This window comes from Pelmatolapia mariae, linkage group LG12, assembly GCF_036321145.2.
Source record: "Pelmatolapia mariae isolate MD_Pm_ZW linkage group LG12, Pm_UMD_F_2, whole genome shotgun sequence".
Taxonomy (NCBI): domain Eukaryota; kingdom Metazoa; phylum Chordata; class Actinopteri; order Cichliformes; family Cichlidae; genus Pelmatolapia; species Pelmatolapia mariae.
The window spans coordinates 23,187,691-23,215,652 of record NC_086237.1 but is presented as its reverse complement, the minus strand read 5'-3'; the positions used below and the strand labels follow the sequence as shown (position 1 = coordinate 23,215,652).

At 42.3% G+C, this 27,962-nt stretch overlaps 2 protein-coding genes across 2 annotated transcripts; one reads left to right on the top strand and one right to left on the bottom strand.

Moving 5' to 3' along the window:
• Positions 1-14,825: 14,825 nt before the first annotated feature.
• ficd (FIC domain protein adenylyltransferase) lies at positions 14,826-17,962 on the top strand. Its single transcript, XM_063488958.1, has 2 exons — positions 14,826-15,406; positions 15,951-17,962. Exons 1-2 carry the CDS (start codon positions 15,136-15,138, stop codon positions 17,030-17,032), a joined length of 1,353 nt encoding a protein of 450 aa, XP_063345028.1. The 5' UTR covers positions 14,826-15,135; the 3' UTR covers positions 17,033-17,962.
• Positions 17,963-18,086: 124 nt separating this feature from the next.
• On the bottom strand, positions 18,087-27,910 carry sart3 (spliceosome associated factor 3, U4/U6 recycling protein). Its single transcript, XM_063488957.1, has 19 exons — positions 27,644-27,910; positions 26,189-26,315; positions 25,993-26,097; positions 25,724-25,908; positions 25,359-25,464; positions 24,828-24,952; positions 24,575-24,730; positions 24,302-24,440; positions 23,239-23,346; positions 23,058-23,135; positions 22,913-22,971; positions 22,468-22,577; positions 21,332-21,444; positions 21,145-21,221; positions 20,884-21,055; positions 20,330-20,790; positions 19,945-20,097; positions 19,642-19,829; positions 18,087-19,520 (listed from the first exon to the last, which is right to left on the bottom strand). The coding sequence occupies exons 1-19, from the start codon at positions 27,842-27,844 to the stop codon at positions 19,334-19,336; spliced, it is 2,850 nt and encodes a 949-aa protein (XP_063345027.1). The 5' UTR covers positions 27,845-27,910; the 3' UTR covers positions 18,087-19,333.
• Positions 27,911-27,962: the final 52 nt, after the last annotated feature.

Here is a 27,962-nt window from a genome sequence, read left to right as displayed (position 1 = left end):
CCAAAAAGGGAAGTGTAGTAGTGCAGACTTACGCCCAGGAAGCTCTGCCACATTCTGTACAGAGACATTAATGGACAAATTGAAGATCACTGGAAGGAAAACTGACATACTACTGAAAACTATGAATGAAGAGAAACCTGTCTGTACTCATGTAGTGTCAGGCTTGGAGGTCAGTAGTTTATCTGGTGACGACTTTATTGATCTGCCAGATGTCTTCACACAAAGGACAATACCTGTAGGAAAAGAAAACATACCCCTACAGAAGGATCTCGAAAAGTGGCCTTACCTTAAAGAAGTAAAACTGCCTCGAATTGAGACTGACATTGGATTGCTTATCGGAGCAAATGTAACTAAAGCAATGGAGCCATGGCAGGTTGTAAGCAGTGTAGGTAATGGACCGTATGCTGTAAGAACCAAGCTAGGTTGGACTGTGAATGGACCTTTGAGAGAAACTGGCTGTCATGCAGACAAGAGAAACCCAGCCAAGGCTATTGCAAACCGCATATCAGTGAGCCATTTAGAGAACCTGTGGCTTCAACAGTTCATGGTGGATTTTCCAGAGGATAGGAAAACATGATGAAGTGGAAATGTCAAGAGAGGACCATCAGTTTATGGACATGGTCATGGAATCTGCAAAACTGATGGATGGCCACCATACAATATGTCTACCTCTGAAGAACAGATTGGTCAACATGCCAAATAATCGCTCAGTCGCTGAACAACAAGCACGTAACTTGAGGCTTAAATTTCTCAGGAATGACTGCTTCCGACAAGAGTACACAGACTTCATGGAAGACCTTCTTAAAAAGGGCTATGCAGTACAACTGTCAAATGATGAACTGGCGCACAAAGAAGGAAAAGTGTGGTATATACCCCATCACGCCGTGTACCACCCTGTGAAGCAGAAATTAAGAGTTGTGTTCGACTGTGCAGCATCCTATCAGGGCACATCCCTGAATGATCAACTTCTTCAGGGTCCAGATTTGACCAGCAGTCTCATTGGTGTTGTCATACGATTTAGACAGGAACCTGTTGCAATTATGGCAGACGTTGAAGCAATGTTTCACCAGGTGAAGGTGCCCGACGGTGACACTGACTTACTCAGGTTCCTCTGGTGGACAGGTGGCGACTGCAATCAAGCTTTGACTGAGCACAAGATGACTGTGCATTTGTTTGGGGCCACATGGGGCCACTCACCCAGTTGCGCCAATTTTGCTTTGAGGAAGTGTGCTGAAGACCAGAGTAGGCAGTTCAGAGCTGAAGTTGTTCAAACAGTCTTGCAGAACTTTTACGTTGATGACTGTCTCAAGTCTGTCGCTATGGAGGAGGCAGCTATATCAATGTGTCAAGATCTAATGAAAATCTGTGCCAACGGAGGCTTCCGTCTCAACAAATGGGTGAGCAACCGAAGGAAGGTGCTTGACTCCATCCCAAAGTCTGAACTGGCAGCAGAAATGAAAACCCTGGACCTGGATCATGGCAAACTTCCACTTGAGAGGGCCCTTGGTCTCAATTGGTGTGTTGAGTCAGACACATTCAGATTTAAGATCAACATCAAAGATCGCCCATTCACAAGAAGAGGACTTCTTTCTGTCATTAGATCAGTGTATGACCCATTAGGCATTTTGGCACCAGTGGTCTTGCCAGCAAAGATTATCCTGCAGGAATTGTGCAGATTGAAGATCGGGTGGGATGACGACTTACCTGAGCACATAAAGAGGCGGTGGACTGACTGGTTAACCAGCCTTCCTGCTTTGGAACACTTCTCAGTTGCAAGATGTTTCAAGCCCAAAGATTTTGGAAATGATGTATTTGCACAACTACATCACTTTGCAGACGCAAGTGAGGATGCATATGGCTCAGTCAGCTACCTATTCATGCGTAACACGAGCAATGAGACACAATGTGCATTTATGATGGGCAAGTCCAGCGTGGCACCTCTCAGGCCTCCTACCATACCCCGTCTGGAATTGACTGCTGCTACAGTAGCCATTAGGATGGATAGTGTCCTGAGAAGAGAGCTACAACTGAACCTTGCAGAATCAGTTTTTTGGACAGACAGTACGGTGGTGCTCCAGTATCTCTGGAATGAGACCACGCGTTTTCGTACGTTTGTGGCAAACAGAGTTGCAGCTATCCTGAAAGGCTCTGATGTGGAACAGTGGAAACACATCAGCACAGACAAGAATCCTGCTGACTGCGCCTCAAGAGAGCAAAGAGTAGATGAATTTATGAAGAACAGAACGTGGGTGTCTGGGCCAGATTTTCTTCGCAGTCCAGTAGAGTTTTGGCCTAACACTCCACTAAATTGTTCGGAAATCACTTCTGGTGATCCTGAGATCAAGAGAGCCACAGTAAACAAGATAGAGGTGGAAGAAAATGTTGCTCCATTCAAGATACTGATAAACTACTTCTCATCATGGACAAAGTTGAAAAGAGCAGTGGCGTGGTTCCTGAAACTTAAAGCCAGACTTTGGAGTCTCTGTCAAAAACGTATAGAGCTATGCGTAACCAGTGTGGAGAATAGCTTAGACAATGATCGACAGCTGATGCAAAGTCAGATTGACAGTTTCAGGACAAGCTTTAAGCCTACACAAATTTCACTGGAAGACCTGAATCAAGCAAAGCTCGATATAATCAGATTTTGCCAAAAGGAGAAATTCTCGGAAGAGGTTTCAGCTCTACACAAGGGACAAAGTGTGAAGCGCAATAGCCACTTATACAAACTGAACCCTGTACTACAGGAAGATCTGTTGAGAGTTGGTGGAAGACTGAGCTGGGCAGCTATGCCGGAAATCGCTAAGCAGCCTATTATCTTGTCTAGAGACTTTCACATTTCTGACTTAGTCCTCCAACAGATACATGAAGAAACTGGGCATGGAGGGCGCAATCACATGCTCTCTGAATTGCGACAGAAGTTTTGGATCCCAAGTGCCAACACAGCCATTAGAAAGATCATCGCAAAGTGTGTGACATGTCATCGCTTGCATGGGAGAGTTGGGAAACAACTGATGGCTGATCTTCCACAAGAGCGAGTGTTGCCAGATGATCCACCCTTCACCCGGGTTGGTGTAGACTACGTCGGCCCATTCAAAGTAAGACGTGGAAGAACCATCTTAAAAAGATACGGTGTTATATTCACTTGTTTAGCGGTTCGTGCAGTGCACATAGAGCTGGCCTCATCATTAGACACAGATTCATGCATAAATGCAATCCGGCGCTTTATAGCACGGAGAGGACAAGTGAAGGAGATTCGCTCAGATAATGGGACGAATTTTGTTGCTGCCAATCGTGAACTGAAGGAAGCAATCACTGACTGGAACATTTCACCGTTTCAGCATTGTGGCGCGAATGAGACACGGCGGGTCCAGGGATCATACGTTTGAGCCATTTTATTCACTATTTGTCACACCACAACACACCCCAACCCCTGAGTCCCCGTGTTTTTAACTAGGCGGGCGTGATTAAGGATGCCGTGCAGGTGCGTCCGCCCTCCCTGCACGGCACCGCAGACCACGCCCCACCACAAGCATCTATTTCAACAGCATGGAATTAAGTGGACATTTAACCCTCCCACTGCTTCACATCATGGCGGAGCATGGGAGAGGTTGATAAGATCAATACGAAAAGTGCTGAATTCTACTGTGAGAGAACAAGTTCTGGAAGAAGAATGCCTTCATACAGTCTTATGTGAGGCAGAGTCGATCATCAACAGCCGACCAATCACCAGGGCATCAAGCGACCCAAATGATTTGGAGGCTCTGACACCTAATCATCTTTTGTTGTTGAAAACAAAACCTTCATTGCCTCCAGGATTGTTTGACCAGAATGACCTCTACTCACGACGTAGATGGAAACAGGTGCAATATATGTCCAATCTATTCTGGAAGAGATGGACTAAAGAATACCTACCTCAGCTTCAGGAACGTCAGCGGTGGGCCACAGCATCAAGAAACTTTGCAGAAGGAGATGTCGTTCTTCTTGTGGACGACTGTGCACCACGAAACTCATGGATTATGGGAAAGATCATCAAAACAGTTCTAGACAAGAAGGGTCTCGTTCGCCGAGTCCGGATAAAGACAAAGACTAATGTTTTGGACAGACCCATCACCAAGATTTGTCTGCTTGTGGAATTTGAATGGGCTAGTGGTAAAGACTAAGCCCCTACGATGAGCCATGTGCTAGCAACCTCTGGCTCTTTCCTTCTTTCTCTCTTTCCTTCTTTTCTTTCTTATTCTTTTTCATCTGTTCTTTTGGAAATGGACAGAAACCAGCCTTAATATACTTTGCAAAGCTGATTGGCAAAGTATTGGACAATTCATTTGTCTATAAATAACATTTTGTCATGTGTTTAAACATTGGATATGTCTAAACGTGGTTCATATTAAGTTTGTAAAGTTAAAAAATGTGGTAATTGTTCTAAGGCAATACATTATTAGAACAATTAGGGGCCGGTAATGTAAGCGCCAGACGTCTGCTTTATATTTTTATTTACGATTGAGTTCATGTTTGTATTATAATTCATAGATTCATTACATAAGTCATCTTTTCAGGATTAATAAATGTGAAAATATATGTGTTTACATAAAGTAATTTTAAGTCACTGTTTTGGGATTGGAACCTAAAAGGGGGTACCTCTCACTTTAAGTATGTAAGTGCAATAGTAGCATGAAACCCTGTGTGAGAAGGAAGGGGAGGAGCATGGACAGAGAGGTTAGGAGTCTCACGGTTTTCTGACCGTGTGCACAGGTAGTTCTGGATAACTGCTATTTTTATTTAGGAAGGAGTTCATTGTTACATCTTCAGTTTGTAATAAACAGTCTTCAAATCATAATGCAACTGGAAGCATTTCTTTTGGAAATCAGGAACACACGTCAGCCATAGACTCCCTTTTTTGAACTTGGTTTATTGGAAATTACCCTACAGATCTGATTACTGACTTGTGATAGCAGGGGGCTTTCCTTGGGTGTTACTATTAATGGATTTCAAATGATACACCCATGCTTAAAAACAAAGCCATCCCTACTGGAGCTGTGTAAAGACCTCCACCAAGTGTGTGATTTAGTTTCCCCTGTCACAAAAACATCACCCTGCATTGGAAAATCCTTATAATATCTAGAAAAGCAGCTAAAGGCAAGCACCTTCAGGCGAGGGCACAAAATCAAAGGTTGTCATCCAGTAGGATTGTCTTATATTTAATCAGGTTATAAGGTGCTCTAATTTTATTTTGTACCCATCTGTGTATTACCAAAGTAACCAAAACAAGTCACCAGCCAGTGATTTCTTGGTGGGTGAAGGAAATAATGAGCAGCTCACGGTTCCTGAGTCATCACTGTGTGCATTTGACAGAGCTAGTGGCTCACTCACCCACGCCTCTGAACAACACAGGCCAATGTGGAAGTGCAATAATAAGTGAAATAGCAAGAACTGCCTCAGGGAGGGCCATCGTAATAGCTGTCCCTCAACGGAGACCCAATTATTTTGGTCCCCCGTCTTTCTCGCCAGATCATTCACTCACCTATTGACTCTGCTCAGTTCCTCAAGCTGGTGCAGGACCTGACATGCTGGTACATGAAGCTGGTACATAATGCATGACTGTTATCCAAGGGCATATGTTACCGACGAGCAAACAAATATGACAGTGTTTAACACAATCAAAGATACCAGCAAGACCATCAGTCAGATGCAAAGACAGAAGAAAAATGGTACAGCATTTACACGGCAACATAGCACATTATCTATTTTGTCCAGACATTCATGGAGGGAGCATCTTTGTGAAATTCTTTGTGATTGTAAGAAACAGGACAGGCAGACAAGAATGCAAACTGAATAAATCATGAGCGCTGCTTTAGGCAAAATGTCACAAGGAAGATGCACACACACTCTTCACTATTGTATTTACAACTCAGTTATTCAGTAAAATGAATCATCTACAATTCCCACGGTTACTGTACGGGTACCATGCAAGTTCACTCAGTTAACTCACAGTTTGTGGGGCAGCTTATTCAGAAAGATCATATCAGCAGCAGTATGATAGCAGGAAGTGTTTATAGTATTTGCAGCACAGTTAACAACCACACAGAAGAAAAGGGCTGGGTGGAGCAATAACACCTTAAAGAGGCAACCTTAAATTGTGCAAAATGGTTTTAGTGCATGGGTATTGTCATGTATGAGTGTAGCTGAACTACGAAACACGCTGTACTAAGAAAAAAGCATCAGGGACAGAAAAAGAAATGCAAAGCTAGAAAACGCTACCAATGCATGTAAAATGTTCTCATATATTGTATTTAGAATTGTTGAATGCTGAATATAATGATGACAGTGCAGCTGATTTCTGTACATTATGCGGTTTGCATGTAAATAAGTGAACAATATAAACAGGGAGTCATTGTTGTTATAGTTTTAAAAGTGTCATTATTTGTTTCTTGTCTCCTGTGTGAAACCTCTCCACTAAAACCTCAACAGAGACAAAGGCAAAATATTCGTATGAAGTCGAGGGGTCTGTAAAGCTCATTTTCTGCACATGTTTTAGTCTGAGTTTCTTCATTTCGTGGAGGTGTTCGTGAACATGTTAAGGGCAGCCAAACACAGCTCTCTGTCCTCTATCTTGTCACCTGAGGGGAAAAACAGACACATCCTGACCTCCCAAATCGTCTTGCAGAAGCACTTGTCATTCTGCCACCGAGAGTCGATCCTGCAGTGACATGGGTATTTCGGATGCTGACATCTAAGGGCAGTTGTTGCTCTCAGTGTGGCTCTCCTGCACACTCTCATACATATTGAGACCTCCTCATCCCTGCCTGCTGAACCATCCATACTCCAGAGATTGCAAAGAGCGCCGCCATCGCTCTCCCCCTCTGACTCCCTAACGAGATCCTCTATCTCTGACACCCAGCTCTGTCACCCAGAACAAAGCCTCGCCTCAGACAGAAAAGCAAGCAGACTGACTGCTCCACGGTGGCTGGATGGAGGAGAGTGAACCGTTAGGGGAAGAGGCATAGTGCTTGTGCCAGAGGGATTTATTTCCTGCCCTGACAGGTTGCTTTTTTTCCAGGTGGGCAGATGGATTTTCTACCTCTAGAAGCACAGTTCTAGCCAGTAGCAGAAAGACAGCGTGTTATTTTAATAGTGTATGACAGGTCATCTCTGGAGTATGCTTTAAGTTAACATGTCAGCTGGTGTGAAGATCATGCTGATGCACGTAGCAACCTGTGAATAAACAACATTTGTTTTTTTCTGCACAGAGAATAATGAGAAAGCTTGTAAAAAAAATGCCGCATAGACATTAAACATTAATTAAAACATTGCTATAAGAGATAAAAGCATATGACAGGAATGCATTAAAGATTAGAGATGCCTAACTAATCCCAAAGTGGCACAAGGCTTTTAAGGCAGTTAATAACAGAATTAGCACTCATCAATGATTTTAACTGCAGACTCGTGTGGTTTTTATCTGCTCCCACAGCTGAGAGGGTTAGCTCATGTCAGCATGTGCCAGATGGGCATAAAGCAAGTCCACAATATGACCTGGAGTGCATTCATCTCATGCCATCATTTATCCTTCATCAGTTACTCATTCTGCCATATTTGGCCTGACTTTTGAGCTAAAGGGGAGTCAAGAAAACCATTTTTGTGAACATTTCAGATGGAGAAAGGGCCAATATGTCACCATTTTGATGCCTGTCTGTGTTGTAGCCAGCTGAACTGAATTCAAGAATGGAGGGAGGTACACTGAAGTCGCTTTAGCCTCTACATATTCTTTTAAGTCTTGATTTAAGAAAAAAAAAGATATAGTTGATTCTACTAGTTGCCCCAGCTTTGTGGGGGATCTTTGACTTTGAAGACTGTAAATAGCATCTTACATACTTAGATTTCCAGGAAGCATCAGCATTTCCTGTCACTTAAAGTGTAAAAATAATGAGTGCTACACTCCTTTAATGCACCTTTTCGTGATCATCCTGCGAATGCTCATGTCTGTCAAATGCTGTCAGTTTATAACTGAGATTTTATGTTATTAATTTCTGGTCTCCATGACAAAGTTATTGATGACATCAGCTTTGCATCACTACAGATGTTTAGTTATCATCCAGAGTCAAAGATTACACATTGTTTTCTGAGATTTTGCAGGAATCTGTGTATAGGTAAACTGTGACATGTGAAATCACTGGCCTGCTTCATGTTAACTTTGATTATTCAAGCCAATCTTGTACATCAGTGTATTGTCACACAAGGTGACAACTTATTGTCACACCTTGTGTCTTACTTGTGCTGCTGTCATACCCAGAGATTCACTTCCACTGGTTGAGTCAATAACTGAAAGGAACTCAGAGAAGATTAGTCGCTGCATTCATCAGTAAGGTAAAAAACTCAATCATCCATGCACTAAAACAGAAATACATAAATAATTGAATGACAACAAAAGGCAGACACAGACAGACCAACTTGTAGATGTGACAGTAAAGCAAGTGCCAAGAGTGGCTCCAGAGATAAATGAGAACAACCAGATACAGCTCATTTCACAAACCATTCGGAAACGAAGTGTGTTATCCAATGGAATTATTCCAGAGCTAATGTCTTATTAATTTTAATCCACGGAGAGAAGCAGAGCTCTACTGTCATCACAGAATATATATATATATGAAAGCTGCAGGAAGTCTTCAGGTCTGGAAAGGGAAGGTAATTTCTTTGAATGGCCAATAGGAGGCAACTTATTTGATAATAGAAGAAATCTCTGGGAAAATGACCCATTTATTTTTATTTATACCCTAAATGAATGCATTAGTTATGATCTTGTGACCTCACATGCTCGTTTCATGGTTTATTTAATAAACCAGTAATTTGTTCAATTTGTAAATTATTGTCAGATTTAGAATGAAAACTGAAGACAAAGCAAGGCCAGATAAGAATGTAGCTACAATGACAGTGACAAGCTACTATTACAACGTTTACATACGCTCATCGTGGGCAGGAATGTCATGATCATTTTGGGCTTTAAGTTTTGGAACTGTGTTTTTTCCAGTTTATATATGACTGTACAGCAGACATCTTTAATGCCTTTAAAAAAAAGAACTGGGAGAACAAGTTTGAATTTATTTTGGACTTTTTCTAAAAATATTTTAGAAAAATATATACAAACAGTCACTCATCTTAATAAGTGGTGCTGAAGGTTTGACAATATATCTTACTCTTTAGTGATTGTGATTGACTGAAATTCGTAGTTTCTGTTTGCATAAAAAGGATTTGTTTGACAGTGCTCGTTAGATTAACCAATATATATGCATGCATACATGCATATATGCTGCTGAAACACCCAGTTGTGTCCAGAATCACCATGTCATGACCCAGCAATTCATTTTTGTCCTCTGTGGAGTACATGAGTCATCAAGCATATTTATGCAATCAACAAAAGTCCTGTTGTACTCTCAAGAGGACATCTTGGGCCTTCTTTTTCTATTGCTGCCACATTTATGTGAGTTGGGCTAACAGAGCACAGGGACTTTCTTTTCAAAATGATGAGGATTATTTTTTGCAGATATTATGGTTCTGTTGCTAAACAAAACTTTTATTCAGTTTCCTTTGTAGTGGACAGCAGGATTTACTACCTCACAGTTTCAATCCGTGTCCATACTTGAGCAAGCACAGGGCACAATGAGATAGCAGGGATTTTACTCAAAATTGTGGAAGGAGAGTCGGTGGCTGTCAGGAGATGTGGTGGAGGAAGAACAGACATTAGAGCAGGAAGATGAAAGCACAAAGGAGGATATACCAGCTTTTGAGGTGGTATGTTATAAGATTTTTTTTAATGCAGGGCTCTGAAGTTTTTAGGCAATACAATTTCTAGAAAGGGAAAAAGGAGCCTTTTCACTTGAATTCACACACACGCACAAAAACGCACTTCAGTTTAAAATGTACTTTCTTCTTTTATTCTGTTGATTTCTATAATTAATAATATATATGTTAAAAGTGCATTATCTGCTGTCTTTATCAATTACATTTAAATGAGGCTGGAGTTTTCTTTTTTTGCATGAAACATGAAAACAGGACAACACCAGCAACAAACCACAGAGACAGCTGCTCTTCTGATTACATCAAACAGGAAATAAGCAACCAGGTTTTAGAATAAAAAATGTCAGAGCACACAAACCATCATCTTGGCTCTGAAGGTAGCTTTAAAACTGAAAACATCCTTCAGCACATCAGTGTTCGCGGCATGACTCAGATAACCTATGATCCAAATTTAGTAGTTCCAGGTTATAGCCGATTCAATAAGTCAGGACAGATTCTTTAAGATTGGGCAGTCCATCAAAGTAACAAATGAGCTTGATGTCTCTGACAAGGCCTTCTGGATGGTGAGTCCTCTCATAAGCACAGTGCAACATGCCACATCATTCTGCTGACACCATGGACGGATGATTTCCTTCACAGGCTGCTGTCTTGTACGGCAGCTGAGTAATCAAAATCCCAACACTTCATTACCCTGGTTTACACTATGCTGCTTACCCATAATGTACTTAGGTGACATCATTTTCTCCCAGCTTAGGCTTCTCAAAAGCTGGAAATGTCCTCCTCCAGGCTTTCACCTTCCTGCTCCACTGTCTGGCCCTCTAAGTATTACTCCACTTGCACCGTCCTGAGGAAAATCCTGTCTTCCACCCTCTGTCATGCATCCATTACCTAACAACCCAGGTGTAGTTGAGTGTTAGATGTGGAGAATGGAGAGTGTTTTCCTCATCTAAATGTTTTAATGTTCATAAAAATAAAATTAAAAAATGTCCAGAAATTCACAGAAAAAAGAAACAATATCCATAACATCACTTTATTCTGTAACAAAACAGGACCTGATGTCCATTACCAGGGACAGAAGATAAAAAATAATAATAACTATTCTATTCTACGCCGTAGCATGTTTCTTTCAAAGACAATACTTAAATAATCTAACAATGAAATATAAAAACATTTTTTCTTCTGTGTTTCAGGAAGATATGAGGGTGCGGTGCCTTTTTCTCAGTGAGGTCCGCCCTTCGCTTGTAAGGTCTCATTCCTCAAAACCAAAAAGGCGATGGCCAAAACACCATCTGGGTCTCAAAAAAGGGAGTTGACAAACCACAAGATGTCACCAGTTACGTCGCTGCGCCGGTGTCTGTTAAACCAATATGCAGTTCTGAAGTAAGTGAATATGAAATAAGCAGCTGGTAACTGCAGCCACAGACAAAGTAGCTGAACCCTCAGCAGCATGGTGCTTCTGAGAAGCTCACTTTGAAGTCAGATAACTACAGAAGCTGCTTCACTTAACCCTCGCTGATTGCTGGCAAGGCTGATTGAGGCAGGCTGTGATTTTGGCTCTAGTGATGATTGTGCTCTAGTGCCTTAGATTTTGGCCATGATGCACTATTTGACAATGAGTGAAAAGTGCTCGGAGGGACCTTGTGTGCTTCTCCACAGCCATACTTCACATATTATCGATGGCAGGTTCTTTTGAGCCAAATACCAAAAATACATTTGGTGCAGTTAAAGTTAAGTTTAAAAACAAAAAGGTGGCCCAGCACGTGTATTTGCAACAATCATAGTTCATCACTGGGAGAATACTGATTAAATATTTTCCCAAGTTTTCTATCTTTTGTTCTCCAGTCAGACTCTCAGAGAACGACATGGCGACATAAATACACCCTTTACCACTATACCCTCCTATTTGCATTGAGAAGTCTGCATGAATAACACAGGTAAGGAAATAATGCAGCTCAAGCAAGCTCCATTATCCTCCAAGGCGAAATTGCTGTGGGTCAGAACAACAAAGGCTCTGTGGTGGTAAATGATGTTAGTGTGCAGCTGCAGAAAAGAGTGCAGCGAATTCAAAACCTCAGATTTCAGACGGACCTTAGAATGGTTGCTAATTCATAACCTCCCCTGAGATACCTGTGGTGAGAGTGTGTTGCTGCAGAGTTACAGGCTGTGCGTGAATACCAGCTATTTAGAGCTGATAGCCCGCCATGGCCATCTGCTGAAGATATGCCTAATAGTGTTGGCTTTGGCGTGCAGCCAGAAATATATCCTCAGCACCTCAAGCTGCCCACAGCAGGTGGTAATCTCTCTAAAAGCCATTTTACTATAAACAGAGGATGCACATTAAGCTTTAAAAGAAATATATAAAGCCTAATAGAATGGCAGTGATGTGAAGGACAAAGAGATAAACAGATGAGAAGGATTACTAAAATGTCACTAGAGAAAGAAGCTGAGGATGAGGATGTTACTCTTGGTTTATACGAGCATGGGTTCCTTTTTTGTTATATTCAAAGACTTGGTAGCATGGGCTTTGAATCCTGATCATAGTGATTTTGAGGCCAAGAGGGCTGCTGCAGTCTTTAGAGGATATGCTGGACAGAGACCGAGTTGTTTGCGTAACAGAGCAATGCTGCCCTCATCTGTTTGTTAGGGAGTTTACATTCTGCTGGCAGAAGAAGGGCAAATGGAGGTGAAGTGTGTCTTTTAAATATTGGTTTATTTATTTCCTAGAACCAGTTACTACCAGTTTATGGTCACAGGTGGAGGAATTGAAAGTAGCTTCCTGTTATGACCAGAAGCAGTGCAAAAGCTGGCAGTCGGGTTTGGGATTGAAACGGGCAAATCCAGGCGCTAGACTTAAAAGAAAGAGTGTAATTACCAGAGGAAACTAGATTTACATCTCCTCATGGTGATTGCATTTTGCTTGATATGCCTGCTTATTATGAGAAGACCTGATGAAGTGGGTGCATATGCAGGCATTACAAATTTGGAGTGGAGAATTGTTTTACTTTGGGTTTAGAAGAGCTGCAGCTGTACAAACAGCTGTATCTAAGACGACTACTGCTGTGGGGCCAAGTACACCCTTACTGGCTCCAAAGCAATTTAAGGGATAGGTAACAACCAGGTGCTGCTCATCAAATGCATTTGATTCATTTATCTTCAGCAAGTGTGAGCATAAACACAGAATTTTTGGCAGTTTTATTGCTCTGGAGCATTTAGGTGTGTGTTAACATGATGCTACGATCTTCCCAGGAACATCCGAGCAAATTCATCCCAAATGTCCTTTAGGCAGACGAGACCAAAGAGATGTTTCGCTATGTAGAGAGGTGATGATTTGGGTTTGTTTTGCAGCCACAGCACCTGCATACCTTGAAGCCAAAGTAAAATGTGAGGCCATCAGTCAAACAGCTAAAGCTTGGCTGATACTAAATCACGCAACAGGACAATGATCCCAGGCACAGCAGCAAATATACAAGAGAATGGCTGAAAAAAATAATCAAGATGTTGCAATGGCCCAGACTAGGTGGTTAAGAGAGCTGTGTATAAACGAATACCACAAACCTCAATGAACTGAAGCAGCACTGTGGAGAAGAATGAGACAAATTTCACCCACAACAAAGTGAGAGACTGATGAAGTCAGACAGAAAATGATTACATTGGTTGTTGCTGCTAACAGTGGTTCTACAATCCCATAAATTACAGGGAGTATTTAGTGTTTCACAGGAATGCACCATGATGATGATGATGGTTACAGAGTGCTTTGACAACTTCCTTTTTCACAGGACTGTATGTTGTTTACCCTGACTTGTCGAATCAAAATGATCTTTTGTTGTGTTTATGTCTCCTGATAAAGGCTTCAGTCTCAAACACTGCAAAATTGCATGAATGAATATAACCTGAAATTGACAAAAAAAAAAAAAAAGGTTTCATATTTGAACAGAATGAGCTATATTCAGAGTTTGACAGTGAAATACTTAAACTTACTTACTTAAAAAATTGTTTTTTCTAAATGTGGAAAAATGCTGTGCTCGCCCAGATCCTGCAAACATGATCTGTGAAGTTACTCTGTTTGCACCTGTAGGTAGATTTGGTCTGCATTAGGTGAGTCTTTCACTCTCATTGGCTTTTAAAATGTAAAAAATATTTACATATTAATAGATTCTGGGTCTTCTGAAGAGAGGACGAGGCACCGATAAGGATGGAAGTGAGGTTTTTTTTTTCTTCGATTACAGGTCAAAGCAAAGGAGATTGTATAAGAGAGCAAGATGGCACTAAAATATTAAGGGAGAGATCCACAGTGGTGGTCGAAGTATATACCGGAGGGAGGCGTTTTAAACCCTTATTTTGCAGCAAAGAAATAAACTTTTGTAAAATTTTTATAATCAAATTTGTGTGGAGATTCTAAACATGTAGCTTGAGATCCCACTGAACACAGAAATGAACGCTAATTTATATAATGCTTTCAAATAACTACAAAATAAGTACCCAGTTGTGTTTCAAGATTTCTCTAGAGCAGGGATCTTGAACTCCAGGCCTCGAGGGCCGGTGTCCTGCAGGTTTTAGATCTCATCCTGGGTCAACACACCTGAATCAAATGATTTGTTCATTACCAGGCCTCTGGAGAACTTCAAGACATGTTGAGGAGGTGATTTAGCTGTTTAAATCTGCTGTGTGGGCTCAAGGCCACATCTAAAACCTGCAGGCCCTCAAGGCCTGGAGTTCGAGACCCCTGCTCTAGAGCCTTGATCTTTGGGGGGGGAGGGGCTTTAAATAGTATTTGTTTTTTCTTTTACATGTTTAAAAAATCATTAAAAAAACGTGTGTACATATAAATATTCATAATTTTAAATACCCCATAACTAAAAAATAAATTAGATACCTACTGATTACGTAATGTCGCTCTTCTCCCTGAAAGGTAAAACTCGGGGAAAAGGTTTCCATAACTCAGCCAATCAGGGACGGCTACGAACCGTGAGTTGTATTGCTGTATTTTCACCCAATCGGCTCTGCCCTTCAATACACTTCTGACCAATGATATTCGAGGATGTTCAAACGTCGAGCCCTAAGGAAGTTGGTGATGTGTGTATTATGTATACAGCTGTTCCGACTCTGACAAAAAGCCAGCCGCCGTTTGGTCGTTAAGTTAGCTTAAGGTTTAGATCCTCCGTTTGTAGCTAAAGGTAGCTTGCTTTCTAACTTCCGGGCGTTAAAAGTTGTCTCGTTTAGCTGATCTCTCGTGGCAGCTACCATGCTGCTCGTTTTCCTCTTGTTCGCCACCTTTCGGGTCTCCATGCTGGAGTGAAAATAGATGGGGGGCATTACACCAGAAGATGGAGGATTTAACCAGGGGTCCTCATGGCTGCTGTGAAGGTGTGGAGTTACTACAGCGCCCGTGTCCTAGGAGGATGGGGCCCGCTGCTTTGCATCGCCCTCGGCTCACTGGTGGCTCTCCTGATGCCCATGGTTGGGGTGGAGGATCAGTGCTGTGCCTCCCTGAGGGGCATCGCTCAGCTCCGCTGCCAGCTGTGGGGAAGTTCACAGCAGCATCCAGCTGTGCAGTCCACCAGCCTCACCGTCCCCTTCACTGCTCTTGATCTGCTGCCTCAGAGGCCCAAGCCGACCAAAGGTACACACACGTTGTTTACTGACTGTGGAGGTCAGCTTAGTGCCATATGCAGAACAAGATTAACCATATGTCGAGAAAGAAGGCCCGTGTGAACTCATCTAGGGCTTAATTTAACAAATTTATAGAGAAAACTGCGTGCCCTTTATCGCCTTCAAGCTCTGATCGTATTGGTTTTTCCTGTATGTTGGGATTTCTGAATGACGGCATTGTGAAGATGTCAGCTTGTAATTCTCCAAATCCTCTGCAAGTTGTAGGTATTTTCCACACTGTTGTCTAACTGTGAAGACCAGCGAACTGTTAAGGAAAAAAGGAAGCACATCAACTAAATGTAAAAATAACAAATTTGCGTCTCCAGTGTTTTAAGTTGAATATTAGTTCCCTGAATGATTTCTGAAGTTGTTGAAAATTCTAGTTCATCCAAGTGTAATAACGGGTTTTTTTTTTTATTAATTTATTTATTTATTTATTCATATTTTGTCATGACATGACCTGCTGTTTTAATGCATCTTCATTGCTCACCCTGTCCATCATGTCGTGATTGCAGAGATGGAGCTGGAGGCCAAAGCTGCACTGCAGTTGGCTCAGGAGATGAAGAAACTTGGGAAGAGGGAGAAGGCTCACAAGCTGTTGGTGCATGCACTTAGCATGAACCCAGACTTCGTGGATGCCCTGACGGAGCTGGGGACCATTTTAGAGGAGGAGAAGGATGTCGTCCAGGCAGATCACCTCTACACCAAGGCCCTGGCCATCTCACCGTGCAACGAGAGAGCTCTGGTTAGCCGAGACCGGACCCTTCCCCTGGTGGAAGAGATCGATCAGCGTTACTTCAGCATCATCGACAGTAAAGTGCGCCAGCTTATGTCCATTCCTAAAGGGAACTCTGCATTCCGCCGAGTGATGGAGGAGACCTACTACCACCACATCTACCACACCGTGGCCATCGAAGGCAGCACGCTCACGCTGTCAGAGATTCGTCACATCATTGAGACGCGTTACGCCGTCCCCGGAAAGAGCCTGCAGGAGCAGAACGAGGCGATTGGGGTGGATGCGGCCATGAAGTACATCAACACGACGCTGTTGTCCAGATCAGGAGCCATCACCGTCAACGACATCCTGGAGATCCACCGGCGGGTGCTCGGCTACGTAGACCCCGTGGAGGGAGGGAGGCTGCGCACCAATCAGGTGTTTGTGGGCCACCACATCCCTCCTCACCCTCGGGACCTGCAGAGACACATGCAGGAGCTCGTTCAGTGGCTCAACTCCGACGAGGCGCTGCAGCTTCACCCCGTGGAATACGCTGCACTCGCCCACTATAAACTGGTGTACATACACCCATTTGTTGACGGCAACGGACGGACGTCACGGCTGCTCATGAACCTCGTGCTCATGCAAGCGAGATACCCACCAATTACTATCCGCAAAGAACAACGGGCTGAATACTATGCCGCTCTGGACACAGCCAACGAGGGTGATGTGCGGCCCTTCATCCGCTTTATAGCCAAATGTACAGAAATAACTTTGGACACGTTGTTGATTTCTACGACGGAGCACGCCGTAGGGCTGCCGGGAGCAGGCCAGGACCAGACCTGTTTCGACTGCAAGCAGACCATCCCATTCCACAACTGAGCATAGGGTATGGAGAAAGGAGCATGGCAACACTGGCATGCAAACATAGATGTCATTTCATTTCAAAGCTCCATCATAAAATGTGAATTCCTTTGTCCACATCGTACCCATCATTCCCTCCTCACAGTTTGGATTCTGTGCCTGCTGAATTCATCAGCCTGCTTCAGGAAGGTGAACTGAAATTTGCTTTTTGTTGTGTCAGGTTTGCTTTCCCACACCTAATTTTCCTACGCAATGAAAAGTCGTGTTGTGGGAGAGTTTAGGTGTTTTAGTTCTCCATCATATTACGAGGAGGGAACAAAACAAGATTTCTGTCAGACTTGAATCTTCAGTTTCAACTGCGGATGTGCACGGTGAACATTTAGTTCTTTGACATAAAGATGATGTCTCCAGACACTGTAATGCACTTTCCTGTATTTTCTTATTTATTTTAAAATAAAAGTGGTCTATAATGAGCAAAGTTGGGCATCATTTGTATGACTTTATTAAAACAAGTTTCAGACCAGAAAAGAAGGGAGGGAAAAGAAACATGACATGATTTCATTTGCTATACAGGGACCCCCCCCCCTTCAAAAAAACACAAGGGGTAAAAATAAAAGAAAGTCAAAAAGCACAAAAATAAATACTGAGATTAAACAAACAAAAAATAGCCTTTTATTATTTACCTCTATTCCAAATGTAAAACACTGACTATAGAAATTATACAAACAGCAATGCACATAACATAATACAACCTTTTTAGTATAGACATAAAACAGAAGGTGACTTCTACAACTTCAACTTTTTTTTCTCCTTTTTTTTTTAATTAGGCCACTGCGGTGAGAGCAATACATACAGCTTGTATTACATCTGTTTTGAAAACGTAAGATTTATCACAAACTATGCTGACCTTTTTTTTTTTTTTTTTTTTTTTTAAACGTGTTTACCGAGTACACAAACAGAATTTTATTAATGTGTAAAACAAGACAAGTGGACAGCTGATCGACCCCCTGAAACATGGGATTACTGAAATGGGAACTGCATAGATTCTGACCATCCTCTTTTGTTTTTCCAGAGAGTGACGTCGACTCTAAAGAAAACCAACCCACACTTATAAAAACAGCTCGAGTTTATATTCACACTTTTTTTTTTCAACTTTAGACTAATGAGTGTCTTCTTTCAATATTAAGTGTTACAGTGCTGCAAGTGGCTCTTTTTTACTAAATAATCTGCTGTGGTAATTTTCGCTAAGGGTTAACATCAAATAATCTGAAAGCCAATTAAAAATTCGCCAATGTAGACAAAACTAATGACTGACAATTGTCTTGAAGGACAAAACCTTTCTTCTTTCTGAGTGACAGACTACAGGCTCACGAAGCCCACACGAAGCCAGGTGTTTCCTGCCATCAAAGCACTTCAGAATCACCAGCTTCCTGCTTATGTGCACCCTCTTAAATTTCAGGCAGGTACCCTTCACTCCTCTTTAAACGTGACTGACGTTCTCCACCTGAACAGACGGGCCACGCACGGAAACAAATAAAAATATAAGCAGGGTTACTTAAAACAGATTTGTGAATACTTTAACTCAAGCATCAGCTGTGTGCTGCAGGACAGTAGCTTTCACACTGTCTTAAAAGGTCTTGTTTTTTTGTTGACGGTAGCTTTAGAGGTCTCTATAGCATAATAATACTGGACATTAGTAGTAGACGGTGACTCAGTGATGATGTTACATAAAAAAAAAATGAATCAGCTGTACTATAAGGTCAGGAAATAAAACTATTTCGGCTCCTTAAAAACATCTGGAGAGTGTCTTTTCATCACTAGCACATCCAACATTATGTACACACACCGACTATATTACACCACGTCCAAACTTTTGCATATACCTATTTAAAACAACATTCACAAGTTTGGCTGTTTTGAATATTTAAAAAAAATACTCTCCCATATGCTTCTGTTAAAATCCCTTACACTGCACAACAACAACAACAACATAAGAGAAAAACAAAAAAAGGAAACCTTGCAACAATTTTAGATACAGTATATTTACACACAAATATGATACACTTTTAATAAAACATCCTGGCTGCCATCTTCAAAACACACCCATCAAAAACAATCCGACACACTCTTTGAAAAGGGCTCGTGATGGGCATTTAAGGCAACCTCGCAGAACGGATGGTGAGAGCATGACCGGGATTAAAGGGACATCAGGTAACCGGTTACAAAAAATGAAAAAAAAAATTAATCAAGGACATCCATTGGTAAGGACACAAGATGGCTTTCAGTGTGAAGGCGGTCGTCACGCTCTTGCCTGTCTTCTCACATGTTGAGGAGCATCTTGGCAAAGTCTGAATTTGACAACTGCTTCGGCTCTCCGGCTGCATTTCCTGCTGCGCTGGCTGGCTCTCCGTCCACCGCGCTCCCGTTCTCCACTTTGCCGGCGGGCGCGGATTGTCGGTGCAGGGAACGAGGGAGCATGGAGAGCTGGGTGCGTCCTTTCCCTCTCCTGGAAAAAAGGAAAGGAAAACAGTTGAATTTGTTTCCTGTCTTTATTACCAATATAGATCTGGGAATCAGGGAAGAGCAACTGCAAACATTTTGTGGGAGAAACATTTTGGGAAACTTACGCTCCGTACACCTGGCGAGGCATCGCGTCTCCCGTGGGCCTGCTCGACCCAGGCTTATCTGTCGTGTTTCTGCGAGGAGGGTTGCTTATAGCAACAGAGATTTTGTTGCCCTCCACTTCTATGCCGTCCATTTTCAGCACTGCCTGAGAGGCCTGGGTTTCATCTGCAAACTCAACATATGCCAGACCCTGCAGAGCCACACAGCATAACAGGGTTAACACACCAACAACTTCGCCCTGCGTGTGGGTCGAAGGCAGCGATCACTAGCTCCATCATCTCACTGCTGTGCTCTTTATTCCTCACCTTGGGTTTTCCTGAGCGATACGTGACCAAACGAACTTCTTTGACGGTGCCGTGATTTTTGCAGATTTCCGCCAGCTGCTCCTTAGTGCACGAGAACGGCAGTCCAGAGATGAAAATTTTGTGTTTCTCCATCATCGTATTGTATTTAAACACCTACAAGGACATGAGCGTGAAGATATCATTTTGCACTGCATGCTCCAATCATGTTAGCCAAGCTGGATGAAAAACTACCGGTAATTGAATTGATGAATAGTGCTTCACAATATTTTAGCCCCTAAAATAATAATCTTGGACTGGGTGAAGTGGCATTGATAGCTGTATTAACTGAATATAAATGATGAGGCGTCTAAGTTCAACACAAATGCAGGAACTGAGCCACGCTTACCTTAAAGTCAGGATTTTTGTTTTTGTCAACACAGGGTGACACAAACACGGGCCTGCCCTCCACGTCCCGTCGGTCCAGCTTCAGGGCTTCAGGGACTGACACTGGGGATTCAAACTGTATATAACCGTAGCCTCTGAAGCTTCCTTTACTAGTAAAGATCGGGCGAATCTGCTTGATTGGACCACAGGTCTCAAACAGCGTCCTGAGTTTCGCCTCTGGCTCCTCCAGGGTGTACGCCAGATTGCTGACAAACACGCTGCTGTTGTCATTTCGAAGCTCCGGGTTGTCTTCATTCTGCCTGTGGGCAGATGGAGCTGCTGCTGCTGCTCCTTGTGGGGCTTTTTTAGTAGCAGGCGGAGCAGGCTTATATCCAGGGGGCGTGGCCTTTCCAAAGAGTCCAGTCTCTGTCTCCATGTACTCATCTGTGGGTTGGTCAGCGTTTCCTCGGTGCCTTTTAGGACCTTGTTATGTCACAGAGAAACAAAAAGTTAGAATCACACTTAGTTTCGGTTAAAAAAAAATAATTAGTCCATCAGCTGAGGAGTCTATTTCACCTGCGTCCTCATTCCATTCATCTTGATAATCGTCCTGTTCTGCTTTCCTCTTCTCCCCAGCTCGTGTTCCCTTCTGGACCTTCTTCTGAGCCTTCTTTTCTACCTTGGCTTTCCGCCGCTGCTCAGCTCTCTCGTCCTCTTGCCGAGCCAGGTTGGCTTCTTTCTCAGCTGTCTAACAGATGGTCAGAACATGGTAACATTAGCCAAAGGCAGCCAAACGATACACCTGGCCGGTGCAGTACTGCTGACAAGAGCTCCTACCTTCGCTCGCTGTTCATTAATCCTGTTCAGCCGGGTCTCTGTCTTCTGCACGGCGAAGTCCCAGTCCTCCAGAGAACCTGTAGGTGGGAACGTGTAGTATAAAGCCATACTGTGTCAAATTCTCCCTTTTTTAAAAAAACATAATGATTTATAATGAATTTATAATAATTTTTAGTTTGAGGCTCACCTTCCACTCTCTCAAAGCTGAGCAGGACTTCACATACATGCTCTGGGTAGTCTGAGGTGCACTGAACTGCTCTGTGGAGAGCTTTTCGACAGTGAATCGAGTCCCCATATGACCTGAAGATTAAAAAAAGCAAAAACCATCAAGCACACCCATTTTTTTAGTTAGTTAGAAAGGCATCAGCCACTTAAATTAGTTTTTCCCAGTCAGGCATGTCCTGTCTAACTTGCACACTGAAAATTGTTCTTTTGAATAAAAGTCCAGTTACACTGACATGTACTGCATATGTGTACTGTGAGTGTGCAGTCGACATGTTGACTGTGAAACGATGTGCAGTCAAATACATTTGGACAAATTGATGGTAAATTCACTGCTTTCCATCCAAGAAAAGACTATCCCGTGAATGTATTTATTTATTTTACAGTATTGTCCAAAAGTCTTGAGCCACCTTTCACTTCTTAATATTTTGCTCAGAAATTGAGAAATAAGCCCAGCAATTTAATAAAACAATAAAACAACTTGACAGCCTCACATCCACTGAGACCGTTTCGGATAAGGCTTCAGTAAACAGTAGATGAGCCAGATCTCTCAGGTCTTTGCTCCATTCATTCCTACGTCTTCGTGACATGACTTTCAGATACTGTTCATCTGCTCTGCATAGTTTTTTTTAAGCCCGACACTTTTTCTGTTGTCATCCACTTGTCCAGTTTCATTGTTTTTTTAAGGGCACACATGTTGAGATATGCCAAGTTCTAGCTTGTTGGAAATCACCTTGTTTGTCTGTGCAAAATTACTACTTTGTAACTTTCAAAATGTGTTATATTTGGTTCTTTTCATAGATTGAAATAATGCTTGAAGAACAAAAAGACATTCCTCTGAATATGCTCAGCTAAATAGTCTGGACTGAAAATGAGCGAGAAAGCAGCCAATGTCCAAAGAGTCTTTGAAAGACCTTCAGGAAACCCGGAGACTGCTTTACAAATAACTACAAGAAAGTCTGTCTCCTTGGTAGCAATATATAAAGAAATGAGTGGTGGGCTTGAGACCTTTGCACAACAATGTAGGGTGTATATATTGTATAAAGGACTACTTAGAAGTAAATGAAGAAGAGACAAAGACAAAGTCACAGACTCACAAACCTTTCCAGGTTGTAGTACTCGAGCCACATGTTGGCATACTTGGCGTTTCCTTTTGTCATGATGCTGTCCCACAGTTCTCTGGCCTTCTGCATGTTCTTGCAGTGAAGCGCCTGACAAGGAAAAGGAAATACATCTATATGACAAACACAATAACTACTGTATCCAAGTTGTCAGTGAGAACGCCTTTAACCTCCATCTCATTACAAAGAGGGTAAAGGTGATTTTTACAAGTGATTCTACTGTGACTCAAACATGTCTGTAGGAAACTGTGGAGCTATATTAACTCTTTATTTAAGACCTAATTTAAATAAAGAAGCTTACTTCTTTTGTTACATGATTTGACCTGGCTCATTCTACTGTGCTAACTGATTTACTCGCCACAATTCAACAACACTACTACACACTGCATGCTCCTGAAAACGGTTGTCATAGTAACACCGCTTACCTCTATCCGTGCCCAGATCTGCATGATGATACAAGAAGGATCGCCACTTTCACCAAACCCTATAGTGACAAAGGAAGGTGAATAATGTGAAAACTAAACCAGGACAAGAAGACAGCAAAAACAGATGTCAGTGCCGTCTGCTTACGCTCTTCCACATCGTGTTTCATGTAGTCCAGAGATCGAGAGAAGGCTGCTCGTAATTCCTCTAACTCTTTGCTTGACTCTGCAAAAAAACCACAAGGTAACACATCATCAAATAAATTATTTGAGTTGTGTTTTGCTTTTTTCTGACGTACAAAATGTTCATGACACAAAACCGCTCTCACCTTTACTGAAATCCACGCGTCTCCTCAAGTAGTCGAGGTACGCCTGCCAAATTTCCACGTAATCAGTAGCCTGAATGAAGCCTGCATTTAGTGCCTTCTCAAAGACATCTGCGTGGAAGACAAAAGAGAATAATACACATCAGACGACAACATTTCTCCATAAGGTCGTTAGTATTTTCAATAAATTCAAGGTAGTTTTAAAATGAATGAAAGACAAGCACACGTCTTTCATTATCCTTTATAATGCTAATGATTTAATATCAAGGTAAAATTCGGGTTGTGTTTGGTTTCATCTATTGCCTGTTTTATGACTCTTTATGGGCTACAGTGGTAGACATTAACCATAAAAGCCATAATAAATCAGATTAGGATAGTCAGGTTTTTTTCAGAAAACAAAGAAATAACTATACAGTAAGTTAAAAAAAAAAAATCCCCATCTCACATTGTAAATATGCTGTATTTTTCAGGGAGCAGGCCATATTATGGAGTGGACTAATCTTCCCTTTTTGTCATCACATTTAATATAAATGTGATAAGGACCGGTCTCCCTTAGCAACCTCCAAGAAAAAATAAACACAAATATGCGCAGGCCTATGTGATCTTATAATGATGGAGCCAAGTCCATCGAATCATTTTTTTAAACTCTTACAAACTTGGAAGTCAGGCAAGGTTAAGAAAGGTTACATTTTTCCACATTTCATTAGTCATACAGCTCAATCTTTTTAAACTCAAACATAGTTTGTTTATTCTGTTTTGTGGTTTCATTATTACTAAGTTAATATTCATCCTGTGTTAGTAATTGCTTCCACAAATACTTGTAAATTCTTTTTATAATAAATGAAATAAACAAAATAATCACTTATAATGAGAACAATTATCAGTTGTCTCTAAAACCAATGCACATCCATTCAGAATGAACGCAAATTAAATTCCACTGATAAATCATATCAATCTTTTTCAGTCGTATTTGTTATGAAGAAAAAAAAGGAGTTCAAATAGTTTCAATATTGAAAGCAGCGGGCACTCTTGTGTGAACAGCTTCGAGCTGTGCTCGTGTTCTTACCTGACACGGTCTGATGGTCGGCTCCGTGCCTCTCCAGAGCAAGCAGGTAGCTCTTCCACAGTCCCATGGTCCAGGGGCAGTTCCTGACTGCACGTTCATGAGTGGAGAGAACCAAGTCTTTGAACTTCAGCTGACGATCCTGACGATCACAGAAAGAAAAATAGTTAAAAATGGTTAAAACAGTCTGAAAAAAGAACGAGATGAACAGCAAGGTTTTATACATTAGACGGTGTGTGTGTGTGTGTGTGTGTGTGTGTGTGACCAACAACTCACGAGGTATGTGGTGTATTTGGCCCACATGTCTGGCACCAGGCAGTTCTCTGACAGAGCACGCTCAAAGGTTATCTGGATCCGTGCTGGGTCGCCCTCCTTTAGTTCAAAGTCGATGTAGGCCTGATATTCTGCCAACTTGGGAGTTTCTGCTACCATCTGCAGCAAAACAACAGCAGTGTTCACAAAAACGATCAACATCATTTAAAAACATTACAGAGAACGAATGGACATCATATTTAGCACAGTGCATTACCAGTGCCTCCTCAAACGGTTTGCACTTCTCCATCTGCTGCAAAGCTTTCTTGTACTGATGCATAACCGTCTCAGGGACGCCATGTTCGGACCACTCCTCATATTCTGCGTAGGTGCCTTCCATGTCTACAAAGCAGCAGAGCACAGTTATCACAGATTTTGCAGGAAATGTACTCTTTCAAGTTTGGACAAAAAATGCAAACACCACAAATAATTACACAGTCGATAGTCATTTTTCAGTTTTGCAAAATGTTCTACTTTATCTATTGCTTTACTTAAATTTAGAGATTCAAATGTTTCAGAAACGGCACGGCTCTCCACTCAGAGAAAAACAACACGATACCAAACCATCCGGTTACCTCTCTAGTAAACTAATGAGGAGTGCACTCGTCACTCTGACACGTTAATTTTATCCTAAAAGCCAGCGTCATAATTTTCTTTAAACTGGGTAATTTCTGACATATGGCTCTCGCAACAGGAATCTGTCTCATTTTACAGCAACCAGTCTGGCCAGAAGACACGTCATGCTTACCCATTAAAGGGATGGCCAACTGTCGGCGAAACAGTGTATGGATTCGCTCGAGCTGGGTCTTCAGCATCTCTTGTTCCTCACGGCTGGGAATCCTGCCAGGGGGAGGCTGAGAGGAAAGCCAGCAGAGAACATGGTGTTAAAGCACAAGCCATTCGGTTAAACATGGAAAGAATTCAAGTCAGCAATCCGAACTGAAGAAGTGTTATATTTGACATCATTAACATGGAAATAAAATTATTTACGCTAGCTTTTAATTTCTAAGACAATGGTTGAAACAATATGGCATATGTACACAATCAATACAAAAACACAAACATAGCTTATGTGTGAATGATGAACTCTGTCCTAGTGACGGGAACACAAACCTGCACTGTGGACAGGATGGCGTTCTCAAACTCTCTGTACGCCTCCCACACCATCTGTCCCTTGGTCATGTGAAGCCCCACTGCTGTCACCGCCCTCTCAAAGATGGATCTCACCTTGTCGATTCCGCCTGGTGAGCCCATACCGCCAATCGAGTACTGCGTGTACTCAAGCCAGATATCGGGGCCTGTGTGTGTAAAGTTAAATGTTAGGATCGTGTAATTACTAATCATCAGGCCGGAAGGTGGTGGCGATGGTGTTGCGCACTCACAGATATAGTCTTTAGCAGCTCTCTCAAACAGCTCATATACTTTCTCTCGGTTTGGCTCCTCCTCAGTCAGACGGATTTCATCCTTGAGCCAATCCAGCCAGATCTCTGGGGGATTAAACAAAACAAGGTTTCAGTTGTAAATAATGCAGAGCCGCTTATTCCTCCAACCCCAGAAGCATGTTAGCCGTGCACCGACCTTCAGTGAGAGGGAAAAGCTCACTCATCTTCTGCCTCGCCTTTCGCAGGCGGAAAAGTTCCCCCTCTTGCTTTAGCAGCTTGATAAGATCCACATGGCAGTTGTAGTCGAAAGCGTTGATGGACAGCTGAGGAGTTACACAAAGATGAAGAAGGAATGAGATATGTGACAATGCACTTCAGGAGTTTTGTAGGCACAAAATCATAATTGGTTGGCATGTAAAATCTACTTTAAGCTGTTCTTGCATTCACAAGAGGTCGCCACAGCAGGTAGCTCCACATATTTGATTTGGCCGAATTTTTACCCTTCATGACGCAAACTCTCCCAGGATCGCAACAGGGATCTTTTGATTCTTAGGTGAACACATAAACAGCTACAATTGGTTTGCATGTAGGAAAAGTGTGTTACCTTATTTAACATATCTCTATGAATTTAAAAATATTTTTATGAAGCTTGTTGGCAGGCCAAGATCTCTTTGGTGAAAATACAAATCTGTTATATGCAGAAAAATCCCTGCACCCTGCACACAGTGTATCCTAAACAATCCATGCTTTATTTTATGTGTCTACCTCTAATTTATTACCACCACAAAAGAAAATAAAGTTCACTTATAATTCATCTAATGAACTATGAGAGTTCTCTTTAAAGAGTAATAGCATTGTTGTTGTTGTTCTTTATTATTAACAGCTGCAAGACTACAAACTAAAAAACTAAACTCAATCCTTCATGAGAGCATATGTTTATATTTTGTTGAGTTGTTGGTTGAAAATTCAGGTAGTTTCGTGGCTTGTAGTTTGATCTGTTGGACTTTTGTGCTACATCAGTGAGACTGAATATTTAAAATATATCTCTGTATATAGCACACTACAGTCAGCAGTACCACACACTGATGCTCGCAGAGGGACTCGTGTACAGTCATGCAGTTGGATCTATATTTGAGTGTATTTGTAGGTTGCAGGAGAGCTACACCTACCACACAGTCAACTCAGCGCAACACCAGCGACGCTGCAGAAGCACTCTCCGTACTTAAGACTACAGCAGATTCAATGTTATGTGAAGGGGTCAAACCCACTGATCACGTGACGCCCATTAAAGTTAGCACAGCGTGTACTGTTTTTGTTTGTACTCTACTTTCTTTCTAGCCCACACTAAACGCTGGGATCCCGCCGTAGACTGAGACTGCAACAAAAAAGGCGCGTGTGAATACGAGGCACGCGAACTATTAGCCTCGCACATTAGCAAGGCAGCTAATCACGACAGCTATATAAATGACGTGGTTGTATATTTAGATGTTTTGTTAACGAGAGCTACCAACGCCACGTATATTTTCTGCCTTTACTCTACCATGTCATGACGGAGGAGTTCACAGCTTTAATGCTGCCTACCCGATTGTGGCTGGCCGTGTTTACCACCCATTCATTCTCATTAGCCCCTCGGCTAACGCTGGCTAATTACCTGCTCCTCAAGTCGCTGGATCTCGGCTTCATTTTCTTTCTCGTCCTCCGACGAATCGTCCTCCTCGTCTTCGTCTGAATTTTCCACTCCCATGCCTTCCTCCTCTTCTTCGTCCGATTCCATCTCCCTCTCCTCCATCCCTGCATCTTCCTCCTCCATATCTTGCAACTGCGTTTGCTCTGCGTTGCTTGACGCTGCCATGTTGGAAAGGCTATCTGCCTGGTAACAGCCTGCTAGCAGCCAGCGGGACGATGAGAGGCGGAGCCCGTCAACACGGGTCACCGTCTAACCCCGCCCGTGGCCGCTAGTAGGCGCTCTC

What these genes read in the sequence shown, in the direction of transcription:
- ficd (XM_063488958.1), top strand. Translation starts at nt 15,136, where the DNA reads ATGGCTGCTGTGAAGGTGTGGAGTTACTACAGCGCCCGTGTCCTAGGA. An exon ending in GAGGCCCAAGCCGACCAAAG is followed by an intron (nt 15,407 to 15,950) that starts GTACACACACGT and finishes TCGTGATTGCAG; the next exon opens with AGATGGAGCTGGAGGCCAAA.
- sart3 (XM_063488957.1), bottom strand. Translation starts at nt 27,844, where the DNA reads ATGGCAGCGTCAAGCAACGCAGAGCAAACGCAGTTGCAAGATATGGAG. An exon ending in GAAACACGATGTGGAAGAGC is followed by an intron (nt 22,972 to 23,057) that starts GTAAGCAGACGG and finishes TTGTCACTATAG; the next exon opens with GGTTTGGTGAAAGTGGCGAT. An exon ending in ATCGCTCAGGAAAACCCAAG is followed by an intron (nt 19,830 to 19,944) that starts GTGAGGAATAAA and finishes GTGGCTCTGCAG; the next exon opens with GGTCTGGCATATGTTGAGTT.